This window comes from Falco biarmicus, chromosome 3, assembly GCF_023638135.1.
Source record: "Falco biarmicus isolate bFalBia1 chromosome 3, bFalBia1.pri, whole genome shotgun sequence".
Lineage (NCBI taxonomy): Eukaryota > Metazoa > Chordata > Aves > Falconiformes > Falconidae > Falco > Falco biarmicus.
In genome coordinates, this window is record NC_079290.1 from 117,428,005 (window position 1) to 117,442,817 (window position 14,813).

The 14,813-nt window shown below is 50.4% G+C and overlaps 1 protein-coding gene across 1 annotated transcript in view; it reads right to left on the reverse strand.

Moving 5' to 3' along the window:
• Positions 1 to 14,813, reverse strand: part of CSMD2 (CUB and Sushi multiple domains 2) — a 305,956-nt gene that overhangs the window by 36,724 nt on the left and 254,419 nt on the right. Inside the window, exons 45-51 of the mRNA XM_056332990.1 lie at positions 12,296 to 12,376; positions 11,383 to 11,496; positions 9,399 to 9,587; positions 8,205 to 8,351; positions 7,084 to 7,272; positions 1,549 to 1,734; positions 825 to 1,019 (exon numbers count right to left, since the gene is read on the reverse strand). Of these exons, the coding sequence (XP_056188965.1) occupies positions 825 to 1,019; positions 1,549 to 1,734; positions 7,084 to 7,272; positions 8,205 to 8,351; positions 9,399 to 9,587; positions 11,383 to 11,496; positions 12,296 to 12,376 (1,101 nt within the window). The remainder of the gene's footprint in view (positions 1 to 824; positions 1,020 to 1,548; positions 1,735 to 7,083; positions 7,273 to 8,204; positions 8,352 to 9,398; positions 9,588 to 11,382; positions 11,497 to 12,295; positions 12,377 to 14,813) is intronic.

A 14,813-nucleotide genomic window follows, 5' to 3' on the forward strand; every position in this document is an offset into this window, starting at 1 on the left:
TAACTTAAAGATCTGCAAACCCTCTGGAGCTTTCGCACTCAGCAAGAAATCTAGAGACTCACGCTGGGTGCTCCTGACCTTAGTGCATTGCCAAGATCCTGTCATTTGAATTTAGGTGGCAATAACGCTGAAGAAATAAAACGAGGTCAGGCTCATGCTCCTGGATCTGGCTGAAGAGCTAGCAGGGGTAAGACTACATCTGTCACCGAAGCTGGCAGTTCCATCTCTAGAAACAAAGGGACACAGGAGGGAAGGGAAAGCTGCCATTCTGAAGAAGAAATTTTTCCGTCTCTATCTGCACTTACAGTGAAAAAACCCACCTTTGACAAAAGAAAAGATCCAAAGCAGAGCAGTCGTGTCAGAACTGAGCGAGCTGCTTGTTTGCCGAGAGTGTTTTTGATTTACAGGTGACACTGTTACCCTCGTAAACTTGGCATTTGCATACAATGGGAAGAGGTGAGGTTTCAAATCAGAATTTATCATCATCTTTCTTAAAAGCAAACTTCAGAGCACCTGGCACCAGTGACAGTGAAGCTGCTCGGACCCCCCCAGCAACAGACGAGCTAACGGGCTTGAGCTCTCACAGAACTGTTTAGAATAAACCAAACCCCAAGATCAACAGATGACCTCTCCCTGCATCCAAACTCCCTTCCACCACAGCGGTCCCACAGCCGTGCTCTCGGATGCTGCCGAGAGCAGCCAGGACCGTGGCACGTTTGCACGCCCACAGCAGAGCTTGCACACCCATCGGCCGGCAAACAGCACCCCCATTCCCTGCAAGGGTGGCTGGCCCTGGCGCGGCTCCGGAGCTTCGCTGCTCTTACTTTTACAGGTCGGCATCGGCTCGCCTATGCTCCACTTGCCGTTGGCTTGGCACCTGATGACCCGCTGGCCCGTGTAGTAGTAGCCGGGGTCACAGATGAGCATGAGCTGGGCGTTGTAGTGGTACTGGATCTCGTAGGTCAGCCGCCACCGCCCGTGCTCAACTGCAATGCTGTTGATATCGGGACAGGTGACAGCTGAAAAACAGAGGTGGTGAGTCAGGGAAAAGAAATGCGATAAAGACATTAATAAGTGTTTAACTCCAGGGCATTTCAGCAAGCGTGTTGGCTTTTTAATGAGGGGGCCAGTATTAGCATCTCTGGTTTATGGGTGTTTTCCTAAAGCAAACATAAAGCTTGTTTATTTTAGTAAGCCTTCCAGGAACACTGCTTTTCCCTTTTTTTTTTTTTTTTTTTTTTTTGTGTCCCACAAAACATCCGATCAAGGCTGATGGTGTCAGAGCCATGCCTGACGAAGGGGGAATCAGTTCAAAGGATATCCTCCATAGGATGGGTTGTTCCTTCTTATACAAAGCATCCAAGAAATTTTGGGTGGGGAAGCAAGACACCACGAGAGGGGACGGGACATCAGACCCAAGTTATGCAGGGTTACAAACCTGGTGTCCTAAAGAGTGCACCCGTGAGGCAAAGCTGCCCAGGGTAGAGCTGGAAGGCATTATTGAAGGGACTTCCCGAATTCCCCATAGGACTTGCTGCAAACACTCACCCACGCACTGCGGGGGCTGGTTGCCGTTGCTCCACTGCCCTGCCTGCAGGCACTCGGTGCTGGGCTCCTCGCCGGGCTGCAGCTGGAAGCCCTGGTTGCACTGGTACACGGCTTTCGTTCCCACTGTGTACTCCTTCCCAAAGACAACGCCGTTCCTCGGGGCTCTGGGAACTCCACAGGAGAGAGCTGAGAAAGGGGGAAAAAAACACCACCACAGCCGCGAAATCAGTCAGCTTCCAATTTTGTCATCGATTCGTGATGAGCTGAAAGCCCAGATCGCAGCTCTCCCATTTAACAGAAGCTCCAGCCCCCTGGTGAATCCCAGAAGCTGCAGCGAATTCCCACTTTCACCGAGGATCAGACCGTCCATCGGTGTGGTAACAGCAAAGCGAATGCTGAATACCAGTTTCTACTGGAAGAGGCTCTCGCTCCTACTTTCTATAATATCTGTAACACAAAATGTATCAACACAGCATTCAAAAGTTTTCACACAGAGATGAAGGATTAGATAGCAATAATGTTTTGTATTTACATCCGACAGCAGCAACAAGCTGAAACCCTTTTCCAACAGCACTTCTGGATTACATAAGGCAGCAAATTGTGTAATTATGTTGTGGCAGAAGGAAGGCTAAATTTAGCATTATGGCTGAGAAGGTAAGGGGGGGAATTCAGGGGAAATAAAAAAAATTGTTAACAGGCACAATGCCAAATGGCTGCTCAAGATGGCAGCACTTCGGAGAAGATGCTCTGCACCGCTCCTGCCGAAATCCTCAGCTCTGCGGCCAGGAGAGCGGCCAAACAGGGCAAGAAAGGGGACAGGCAGGTGGCAGAAAGATGAGCGACAGCCGAATACAGACAGACCAGACTCATGTTCATTTATGCTGCAAGAGTTTCACGAGACGCGACAAGCCTGGCTACCCTCTTCCCTACAGCTGGGAACACCGGCACCGGGAGTCTGACACTCAAATCTGGTTTCCTCCATCAGCCTTCAGAAGAGCTGGGGAACCAAACCCCAAACCTGACCTGCCTCCAGAACCACCGCGCAGGTTCCCATCCCTCTCCGAGTCCTGGATCCAGGGGAAGCCCATCTTGCTGGGGCTGGAGATGGGCAGCCCACCTGCCCGGACAGGCGTGGGATGCCAAGGGGGAAGAGCAGCCTGGGACCTGCAGCGCTGCCACGGCGAGGCCACCAGCCAGCGGGGTGCCACCAGCCCCTGTGGGGCACCAGGACAAGCAGAGCCTGCTGGCAAGCACCAATACGGAGGCCAACACCTAACCCAAAGAGCTGTCTGCATTTTAAAAATACTCTAAAGGAAATCCATTCCTCCCCGGAGCAGCCCGAGCTGTTCCTGCCCAGCTAATGCATGAACTGGAGGCTGAGCCTATGTCTCCTGGGCCACATGCTGACACTTCAACACACATTCCCCATTCTGTTATTCCCTCTGCACACAAACGAGGGCTAGAAAATCAGCAACCTTAGAAAACTCGCCTGCTGGTGACACGGACTCCACTGGGCACTGGAAAGGAGAGACCAAGCTTACCGTACACAGCATCAGCACAACCACCAGAGATTTCCTACCGCTGAAAGTCCAAGATGCTTTCATCCCACTATTGCTACACGAGTCAGCCAGAGCCCCAGCCTGGAGCACAATTACACAGCACCTTGCAGAAGCTGGTGTTGCTAATAAGTGTGAGTAATTCAGCAGGCTCGTATTAGCACGATCAGGCAGATCCCTGGTTGAAATGATAATCACACGTATGTCACTTCATCGAGCTAAGAAGCTTGGCGAATCTCCGCACAAGGCTGGGTGTCTAGACAAGCAGCCACGCTGAATACCAATTTCGTTCTGAGGCAAAAGAAGAGGGGACCTGGCAAGTCCTGCTCTTTCTCTTGCACCCGGCAGTTCTCACATTATGACTTTCTGATGTTGCACCCAACACAAGAGGCTGGGGAGAAAGCTGCCCCCCTTCCCAGGCCGCTGCCCCCAGCAAAACCTTCTCCTTCCTCTGTTCAATCCTCTTCTGCACCCTGATACTTCGCCAAAACTCATCACCTCTATCTGCCACCAGGAAACTGAGTCACAGCAGCTGCAGGGAGGGACACCCGAGTGAAGAGAGACCAGGGCCACCGCGCTCCCGCTCAGCGAGCGCTGGCCTTTGCCTCTCTGCGCAGGGGGAGGATGACGATGACTTACTGCCTCCTCCTCCTCCCGGCAAGCCCCCTGCCCGCCTCTCAAGTGGTCAGACTGATCATTTGGAGTCTCTCCGCTGTGTAAATCCTGCCCTGATACAAAACTTAGCAATAACACAGTGCTTCTGGGCCAGACGCAGTTAATTAAAAATGTCATTAAGCCACGAGAAATAATAAAAAACCCCACTTAACCCTCTTCACCTGCAGATGGTTGGGCTACAACAAAGACTTGGACAGGGAAAGCCAACTGGGGCTGCAACCTCTGCAGCCCTGCCCTTGTGGCAGGATCCTTCCCTCTCCGCAAATTCAGCATCCTGGAGCAGAATGTGTATTAGCAAGTTTGTATTTAGAGCCCTTCAGGAAGCAGAGAAGCTTGATTTTTGAGGTGGCAATAAACTTGCCATCTGCTCCAAAAAGCATTTCTGAGACTCTGTGGGCACTGCAATCCACTGGAATTAAGAGGTGACAAAAGAGTGGGTGTTCGAGGGGAAAGCAAACCAGCATCTGGCTTGGAGACCCATGGAGAGCGTGGTCCTGGGAAGAAGGAGGAGAAGCACTTATGGGGGTTCAGAGGTACACAAACTCTGCCTGCAGGAAGATGATGTGCGAGGGAAAGGGACAGAGGCTATGAAAGCAAATCTGCAGCTGGGATTCCAAAAACAAAGCAGCTTAAAAATAGGCAGCAGAGACAGAAAAGGCGTATTAGATCATCTTGTGTTCTCCCCCATTGTGCCAACGCAAGATTGTTCCCTGCAGAATATTCTCTGCTGCTTCCATAAATGTCAGCTAGGAGTGAGCACGTAGTAAAGATTATTCAGAGGGGATTGGGAAGGGGAAGAGGATTATGCACTGGCAGAAAGGAGCTATGGGAAATGTCATTTGTTAACTAGACCATGTGTTTATGGGCACCCCAATTCCCCTCCTCCTGCCACTGCTGGCTGTGTGAGCAATTTATGTAGTGTTACGAATCGAATTTTCCAACCTCTGCCACGCGCTCCTGGCCACCAGAAAGGATGAGAAATGGAGTACGGCCCAAAACAAAAGGATGCCAGTTGGCTTTGAGAGCAATGTGAAGGGGAAAGGAGAAAAAAAAAAAAAAAAAAAAAAAAAAAAGACAGTTGGATTTTATGTAGCTGAAGCAGGCAAGAAAAGCGCAGCCAGCCCTGGCTATCAGCTGCTGGAGCCGGGGGGGGGAGCTGCTCCACCATGAATTCTCCTACAGCTCCCACCCGCTGCCGCTCACTCACCTCCCGCATCCCTCTCAAGGCACCTGATAACCATGGGGCAGTATTAAGATTCCTGATGTAGATATGGGGAAGCAGCGAGAGGAGGGTGACTTTCCAAAAGGGGCTATTTCAGCTTCTGGATCTAACACCACCAGCGAGCTGTCCTCCTCGCTGGAGAGCCAGGCTCTTCCAGAGGGACACTGAGCTCCAAGATCCTGACTAAGCTGCTCTCTGTGTGGTCAGTGGACACCCCCCACCCCCCCGAGCTCCACAAGGGAAATCGGAGCACGAGCCTTCTGAAATGCTTAGAACTGCCCCCCGAATTCTTTCTCTGCTGGTGACTGCTGTGGACTGGGATCACGATGGAGCTCCGGGCATGGAATGCCTTCAGCTGAACCAGAATGGCACAGAGTGGGTTTAGTGCTTCTCATGTAGCTCCCATGGCAAACCTCCTTCCCACACCCCTCCGTCCCACGGCACAGCCCTGGCGTGCTCAGCAACACCACAGGAGCCCCCTGCACCCCCAGGCCATGGGTGGGTGGTCTGGCTCTGACTCCCTCCCTGGTGGCCTGGGAACTGGTGCTCAGGGACTTGTTTCTGCTTTGAATCACACCGCTGTCAGGTCATCCCTCATCCAAGAGCACCCTCTCCCAACCTCCCCACACACCTTCTCTCTTATCTCCTCCCCACCTCCATGTTTAAAACCCCACACACCATCACCATTTTTGGAAGGAAACAGATTTTGGAGCTGAACACCAGGCTCAGATGGCATTCCAGCATACCAGGGCAATAAAAACTTAGCTGCATTTGTACCTATTCTTGATTACACCATTTCCCTCAAAAAAGATGCACTACATCAGAGAATTCCTCGCACTGGGCTAAGGATGCAGGAGGCACAGTTGCCATGACAGCCCCTCGTGCTGTTCATCTGCTCATTCCAGCACTCGGTGTTTGCACCTGTCTGTTATCACGGAGGCTCCATCGCTATCTGAGCTTGTGCCCAGTTTCCCAGTTCACCCTTGCCAACGGGACTGGGTAGCAGGGTCTTGGTTTACTGCGTTCCACTCACCTTTAAATAAATACAAGCCTTGGGAGGGCTCCAAGTGGATATAAGCACCCGCAGCACAAAACCACCCTTCGGCGACAGGACTGTTTGCACCCTCGCGCAATTTCCAAAGCGACTAAGTGATTTGGGAGCACAGAAAGGATTTTTTCAAGGCTCTTTGGTGCCTCCCACACTAAATAATCTTGTTTTTTCCTTATGGCTTGGACCGGACAACAATGCAGACAGTGCAATGAGATTTTGCCTGTGCTGTCTCTGTTTTCTGGCTAGTTTCCAGGGAAGTCAATGCAGTATCAATCCCCCGTGCTTGGTCCCCTTGGAACATGGATGAATGTTCAAAGGCATTGAAAGGCTTCATCAGAATAAAGATGGGCATTTCATCCACACAAAGGAACAGGGATGATTGGCGGGCTGAGGAAGAGGTGCAATCAGAAAGCGAACACAGCGAGGGAGACGAAACAGCGCCGAAGCAAAGCCCCCCGGGGCACGCTGCCCTGTCTTCCCCTCCACTCCCACGCCTGGAAGGAGCCCTGTGCTAAGTATATGTCATGAAGATTACAGTTAATTAGGAGGAAATGTGGAAAGAACAACTACATGCCTAAAGCTTATATGAAGCCAAGAGAAACGGGGCACCACCTGAATCTCAAGACATTTCTCATCCCCTGTTGAGAGACATTCCAGTTACAAAAGCTCAGCAGGACCCATGCTCCTGCCAGTTTTTCCAGATTCTTCCAGGCAATGGCTCTCCTGTCCTTAACCAAGGCTTGGCTGTGTCTTTACTGGCAGTTCCAACACTTCTACAGCAGCTGCCTTCACACAGCTAATTTTTTTCTCCCCCATCCCGAGCGCTCCCAGTTACTCCCTTCCCTCCCTGCCCACCTATTCCCAAGGACATGGAGAGGAGAGGAGCACCCATCGCTGCCGGCCTGCAGCTCCAAGCCTGTTCTCAACAGGGAACTGGAGCAATTACAGTCAGTTTTTATTTTTACCACGTTTTCCTTAGTCCTTCCCAGGACTTCCCAGATCCTCATAACGCTCCGTCTGCCTGCTCTCACCTTGGCACAGAGGGATCGCTTCGTTCCAGTGGAAGTAGCCCTGAGGGTGCTGGGAGCAGGTGGTGGTGCTGTGGCCGACAAGACGGTAGCCCGCGTCGCAGCCGAAGCGGAGCGTGCTGCCAGGGTGCAGACCCGTCTGGCTGAGGATGAGCCCGTGGGCCGGCGGCTGCGGGAGGCTACAGTAAGGAGCTGGGAAGAAGGGCAGAAGTGAATAAATCAGTCACTGGATGGGCAACGTCAAGAGAAATTCTCTTCCTATTCTCGGGAATGACACCACGCTTCCCATAACCTAAGGCTGTACAAGAACTTGTGATGGATAAATAAAACTCAAAGGGGGGAAAGAACGCAGGGCTAGTGTCCAAGTTTCACTCAGCTCTAGAAATAAAGACTAATTTCTGATAATTAAATATTACTTAATTCATTTACAGAGTAAAGTAATTATTTATTTATGACACACTGGCAACTTTTCAGCTCAGTTTTATAACTTCCATTAATTAAGATTTGCTAAGTTCCAAACCACAGTGATTCATTTTAAGGAATTCTCCGCAAACATTCAGCAGCCAGCAGCAGTTTTGTGCTGATCGAGCAGCCCAGGCTCCCCGGTCGGGATCCCATGGGAGCAGTGGCACAATGCCCGAGCAGGTGCACGGGATGGTTCAACCAGTTCATTGCAAATGCTGTAACACCATCAGTTGCGTGTAAGTTGTGTCTCGTGCACCAAGCAGCTCCTAAACACATGTTCTTAGTGATGTTCATTTTCAAACATCTCCAAATGGCCTTGTGGCAAGGACACAGTAATTAACACGGCAATCTTTACTGTGAACTGCATGGGATGGGTTCCGTTCACCCCAAGCCATGTGGTCTACAGTTATATATTCTGGTTCTGATTTTTAAGAGGGGTTGAGAAACCAGCCAGAGCTTCAAGGTTTCTCCTGGAAAGGAACCTGCCTCCCCCAGCCTCACCAGTGCAGAACCAGCCCAGCTTTCTGCGCCTTCCCGGGCTTTGGCAGCTTCTGCCGACACAGATGGCCTATGCCCCTCTGCAGCAATTTTGTGGCGATCTTTGGCTGAAGAGACGGCCGTGCCCTTGGCCGAGCACCTCGCCCCTGCTGCCTACTCACCGGAGTAGCGGATTTTGAAGCCTTTTCTGCTGTAGGTGTGATCAGAGGACCAACGGAGATAGACTTTGTTCCCACTGCTGGTGACGGTCAGAGGGGCAGAGTAGTTCCCACTCAGCGACAGGAGCAGCGGACTCTGGCCAGAGGGACCTGTAAGGAAGGAGGGAACAAGGAAAAGTCAGGGCTGCCATGCAGCTACTCACAGGTCTTACGTGCCAGGGCGCGCAGAAGGAGCGGGCATGTTGTGGAACTGTAGCACGGCAGCTTTCGTTGTGAGTCCGGGTACAGCCGCTCACGCTCAGGGCTCTTTTGTGAACACGAGCTCCCGCGCAGACACCTGGCTCCTGGGGAACCGACGGCAGATCCAGCCCAGCTGACAGCAGCAAGGCTGGGATTTTGCTCCAGGCAGCACGCCCCACGCGTGACCACAGGAGCATCAGTGCAGCGTTTGTGTTCGGCGTGTAGTTACAAGGCTGCTTCGCCGTGAGTACCGACAGATCCCCAATCAGGTCACGAGAGCTCAGGGGTGTAGAAAATCTGGGCTGCGTGGGCTTCAGGGATGAGAATTCCCACCTTCCCAACTCGTCCCTTCCCAGCAATGTCTGCTACAATTTATCCCGGGAGTTTTCTAACTCCTTTCCCTTTGAAAAATACTTTCCATCTAGCAAAAAAAAAAAACCCAAAAACCAAACCATTGATATTTTCTTATGCAGAGAATCAATGAGTCTTAGAAGGAGCTTTCTCCAAGTCCAGGAGAAGGCTGTAGGTGCAGTGGTGGAAAGCCATCCCCGAGCGCTCTGGGAACAGCGATTAAGAGCTATCCAAACTGCTGCTTTTTCCTTTTCCCCTCAGCTGCTAAGCAAGTCATAGAATCACAGAATCGTTCAGGTTAGAAAAGACCTTTAAGATCACCGAGTCCAACCATTAACCCAGCACTGCCAAACCCACCACTAAACCCTGTCCCTAAGCATCTGCACGTCTTTTAAACACCTCCAGGGATGGTGACTCCACCACATCCCTGGGCAGCTCCTTCCAATGCCTGACAACACTTTTGGTAAAGAAACTTTTCCTAATACCCAATCTAAGCCTCCCCTGGCACGACTTGAGGCTGCTCCTCTTTTCCTATCGCTTGTTACTTGGGAGAGGGGATCGACCCCACCTCGCTACAACCTCTGGGCAAAGGGGTGACTCTCTTACCATCGAAGATTTCGAACTCATCATACTGCTTCTCACTCAGGAAGTACTCGATGGTGAGGGAGATGTTATACCCAGGCTCCACCTTCACCACCCACGAACAGGTCTGGAAGTGAGGGTAACTTCCCAGGAAGCTCTGGCTGAGGATCACACCGGTGGAGTCTGTCAAAACCTCGTTCATCGGACAGTGCACTGCAGGGAACGGGAAGGACAGACAATAAAAAATGAGTTTTCCTGTTCTGCAGAGGAAGAAAACACAAGATGCTATGGCCAAGAAGGTCTGTCCTGACACGCTAAGCCAAGACAGAGCCCAGCTCCCACCCACATACATCCACTTGGACCCTTTGGCTCGCAGAGAATCCCCAGACCCTGATGTAGGCTCCGAACAAAGCGTGCTGCGTTTCCACAAATCCCAGCAATTGCCACATTGAAAGGAAGGGATGAAAAGCAACAATGCAAACAAACAATTACAAATGTCTTTGCATCGTTTCACATCTCTTCCGAAACGAACAGCGCTGCAACCGAGCAACCACTCTCAAGTTACAAAGCACTCCCTGGGAATCCCTGGAAGCTTTATTGCCTGGGTCAGAACAAGGTATGCAGCCACAGGCTTCTCCCAGGTCACCCACCGAGCTGTTAACTAGGACTTCAGAAGTCTTTCTAGAATCACTACACCCCATTCAGCTTGTGGAAATACTAAATCCAGCTGAAAATGCTAAACATAAAGGCCAGCCAATACACCCCAGAAGAGGAGGCAAACACACAAAGTGAGCAAAAAGTGTAAAAAGAAAGAGATTTTTATTTATTCATAATTGTCACTAAAGCCCAGTGCAAATGCTGTACTTATATTAATAGAAAACAGCCAGAACTATCCAGAAAGAACAGTGTATTCTTTCCAAATCCTTAATCCCATCAGTGATTTTTTGACCTCTATAAATTGGTGGCCAGATGTAATTTAAGCAGTCCCTTTACCCCCAGGCTAAGAACCATCAGTAAATAATTGAATGACCTCCCTTTCTCTCCTTCAGTTCATGCTATTTCAGAGAGAATAAAGCTATAGAAAAATATCCCATTATATGGTAAAAATGTTCAGATAGGAGGGAATGAAGGAGATGAAATAATCGCGGCTGGAGTGAACAAAAGTACCAGCAGGAATCCAGAGGATAAATAGGGGAACGTGGCAGGATGGAAACATCTCTGGGATCCCTCCTGCGCAGCAGCAAGGTGTACAACGCAGCATGCTCGGGGCTTTCATTTGTCTCCCATGTAATACATTCTGTGGCACTAATAGGGAAGCTGCTCCTCACGGGATTGCCTCGCTGGAGGAGCTCGCTTCGCTGCAGCCCTGCTCTTCCTTCTGCTGTTCCTGTGTCACTGGCAAACCATCAGTGCCGAATTCCTCCCCCCTTCCCAGGATAAGGATGTTTGGGTGACTGTTATAATGACTTCAGGGATGCAGTCAGACACACGCTGTCAGACCTCTGCTCAGCTCCACAAGCTGGAAGTGCCCTCCAGAATGGGGAATAAGCCAGAGGTCCCTCCTGTGAGGCAACCCCCCTGCCCCCCAGACAACGCAGAGACCCCACAAAATCCCTGGAGCCAGCAAAGGGGGTGCAGGAACTTTCCCCATCATTTATTAGGGAGCTGTGGCAATGAGTTACGCAGCAAATATCTCACTGTTATTCGCAGGTTGCTGCTCGAGCCCAGCCACAGTGCACACGGTGCATGGCACAGCCTGCGAGGCGGGTCGGGAGAACAGCCTTTCCCTGCATGGTGATGTCTCCTGACCCTCCTCACCAGGTCCTGATGGGTGATTTTGCACTATTGGGACCCTGGAGATGTGAGAGTTAGCCCCACAGATGCAACATGTGCAAGGAGACCTCCTCCAGTGCCACCCAGCTTGCTCCCTCCCTTACGAGCCCCCCTGCTTTGCAGCAGTCTGTGAGCAGGGGGGCTTCGGCTGCCACCCTGGGCACCCCAGCTTTACCTTCACATGTTGGGGGAGGTCCTTCGAACTGCAGGTGAGTGCCCAGTTTGCAGGTCAGGATTTCATTTCCAATCAAGGTAAAGCCAGGAAGGCATCTGTACCTCACTATGTCACCTACAGACAGAAACAGAAACCACCTTGATCTGAGAGAAGCATCAATTCATGCAGACTGAGCCGTGCCCTGGGAAGGGGGTACCACAGGGGGCAGAGACCTCTCGGCTGTGCCTCTGCCATCCAGCTCGGGCACGACCGTGCAGAAATAAAAGGCGTAGATGCAGAAATAAAAGGCATAGAAAGGCATGCTGGAGTCTCAGTCGGGATAAACTGCTGTCATGCTGCTGAGACTATTATGATTTGTGCAAGCTATTTCAGGTAGAGACTTTCCTCAAAGAGAGCAAACAGCGAGAAAAGCTGCTTTTAAAAAAAAATAAAAAAAAAAAATCACAGCTACTTCGCTGGCTGCAGACACACTTAAAATGTGGATGTAACCGTGAGCCACAGCAAAAAAAATAAAATAAAATACAAAAAGCACAGTCAATATGGGTGAAAAGTTCTCAAAGGAAAGAGTAACGGCCTCTAAGCTTTCACACAAATCTTTGTTTGAAACGCCTGAAAACCATTATCGTGGCAAAGATTTCAGAATGTTTCTGAACAAGCTCGGGGCTCTCACAAAAGCCAAAGCACTTCTGCTGTACTAACAGAGAGGAAAAGCCTCAGGACAATCAGATCAGTTTGACTCCTTGTGAATATCAGGTGCTGAGCAAGGTCCTGTGCAGCTCCCCACGCAGTCACCCATGGGAAGAGGTCTCCTGATCCCCCAGATATGGGGTGACAGGACCTGTGGGTCTTCCTGGGGGCACTGCCAGCAGCTGGCGAGGGGGAACGGAGGGCTAGGAGGCCCGGGAGAGGCTACCTATGTTAAATTCTTCGTTCTCGGTGATGATTTCTGCGTTGGGAACGATGGTCGGAGGCTGACATCTGAAGAGCTGGTAGGCTGGAAGAGCAAAGGAAGAGTAGCAGAAGTTAGGCTGGGGGTGAAGGCAGCCACAGCCATCTCGGTGCTAAGCACCACGGACATCAGCGCAAATCCTCCCTCTCCACAAGTAGCAGGAATCGGCAAAAGTGCAACCAGCCCTTTCCCCCTCCAAACCCTACAGAGATGGATCCAGGTATGGGTCCCCCAAAGCAGCTTGTTCCAGTTTTTTTACACCTAATAGGAAACACATTGTTGTCAGTCAGTGGAGATGCAGGTGCCCGGACAGCATCTCCGGTCAGTCCGTCTGGATGATGGGTGCTGATGCCAGGCAACGTTACCAGCACCTTTTGGGACAGTAGGGGAGAAGACGCTGGTGACCTCAGTGGAATCAGGTCCACCTCATGACAGGCAGAGCCTCAGACTGCTCCAGCACCAAGCAGATCACAACAATTATTCAGAGAATTTCATCCTTAGCGCCTGTCCTCAAACAGAACTCACAAAACTCACTGATTTTTTTTTTTTTCAAAAACTTGGAATTATTCGTTAATTTCTTCTGCAAATAATTGCAGGAGTGCTAGTGTTTTCAACTGCAAATCCTATACGTAGCTTGCAGTTCACAACGTAACCTATGCAAGGTTACTGTCAGTGCCTCATGGAAGGCACAACAGGCAGACCTTGCACTCTTTGCTGAATTAGGTGTTTTTTTCAGGAGTACTATGTAGCTAAACGGGAAAAAGAAATCCTGTTGATGCGCCAAAATAATTCCTTACGGCTCACGCACCTGACCGAATACATTGCAAACAGCCCATTTTCCACCAAAAATTCAAGATCAGCTAAAGAAATGCACTGCTGACAAGCATGTGGGTGCATAAGGCTTGAGCACTGCACTGCTTATGAAAATAAACACACAGGAGCTATGAACACTGTTAAATTGAAAATATGGTACTGGGAACTAAATGAATATTAATGGAAGACATTTTCTGCTATTTGCTCAGCACTTCTCTGCATCTTTGCTCCCCCTGCACCTGACCCTGGACAAGCATAACTTCCTCTGAAATTTATATCAGCCCTTTAATTTAAGATACAGGAGCTCAAGCTGCCACTGAATATTAATTCTTACTAACTCCACAATGTTGAACTCTTCACACCGCAGCAAGGCTGGCAGTCCTTGCAGCAACCTTAATGAGGCTTCTAATGATGCTTAAATACTCATGTACAGAAGCAGATGCCCCATCGTCTTGCCCCAGGTTCCTTACGCCCTAATCCAGGGTAGGACAATATTTTCCAAGAGGTGCGTGGAAAAACGTGATGTTTGGAGGTCTGGGGAGCAGGCTGGAGGGAATGCAGGGGCTGCTGTTAATGTGAGGGGTGGGCTTACACACCCCGTGCGTGCAAGGGGGAGGAAAAACCAGCCATGGGCTACTACAGTGAGCTCAACTCAACTAGGGGCGAGCGTGTGGGGGTGGTGGGGGGTCACGGGAAAGGGCCAGCTCTGTAATTCGGACAGTCAGCCCCTTCCTTGCAACCCACCTTGGCAGCACAGAGAATGGATGAGCAAAGGAGCCAGGAGAGCCCACGTGTGGGATGGGAGCGGGAGCCGGGAGGCAGCAGGGAAGGATCCTGCTGCACAGCAAAGAGCCATCCCAGGAGGGAACACCCTTATTTCCAATCTTTCAAAACAGATGTTTGACAGTGGGGGAAGAAGGAAAGGAAAGCATAACAAAAATTTATATTAAATGCTATTTAAAAAGTGCTTGACAGCACCTATTGAAGTGGAAAGATAACCCAGCATTCACAGCATTAATCTCCTCTCCTTAATGGGCCATATTTCAATACAGAGGTGTGATTAAGATGGCTTCAGCATAGGGGTGATACAGCACTGGTAAAGCTCTTTTCAACAGCACATCCATTTGTTCTCACCAGGACAAAACAGAGTCCCGTCCTTGAAACCACACTGGGACCCCCTTGAGTTACTGTGCCATAAAACCCGCTCCCATCACACTCACACATCAGCTCCTGCTGGCACCTGAACTAACCCATTTAATAATAGGTGCAACATCATCATTTTTCAAGGGATGCTATTGAATCTTTAAGCTCTGGGAATCATTCTTTTGTTTCCCTTCCTCCACCCTAAGGAAACGTTTCTTTGCAACCATTTAAAAGGGCAACGGTTCTCTTGACACGGTTCTGATCATCTCTGTACGGGAAAATACAATTTAAAGCTGAAGGAGGATGTCTCCTATGTCCCAGATCTGCCAGCACGCAGACACAGAAATGAAAATACACGTTGCTGAAAATCCTGAGGAAATCGCTTTTCCTGCAGTTACACCCCAAAGGGTGATGACAAAGATTTAACTGACTGCACTGCCTGAGCCCGGTGTGAAAACTTCCCCCTTTTTCCCACACCTCTTGTGGCGTGCAAGGCACCACGTGCAGAGCCAGAGCCTGGGAAAGA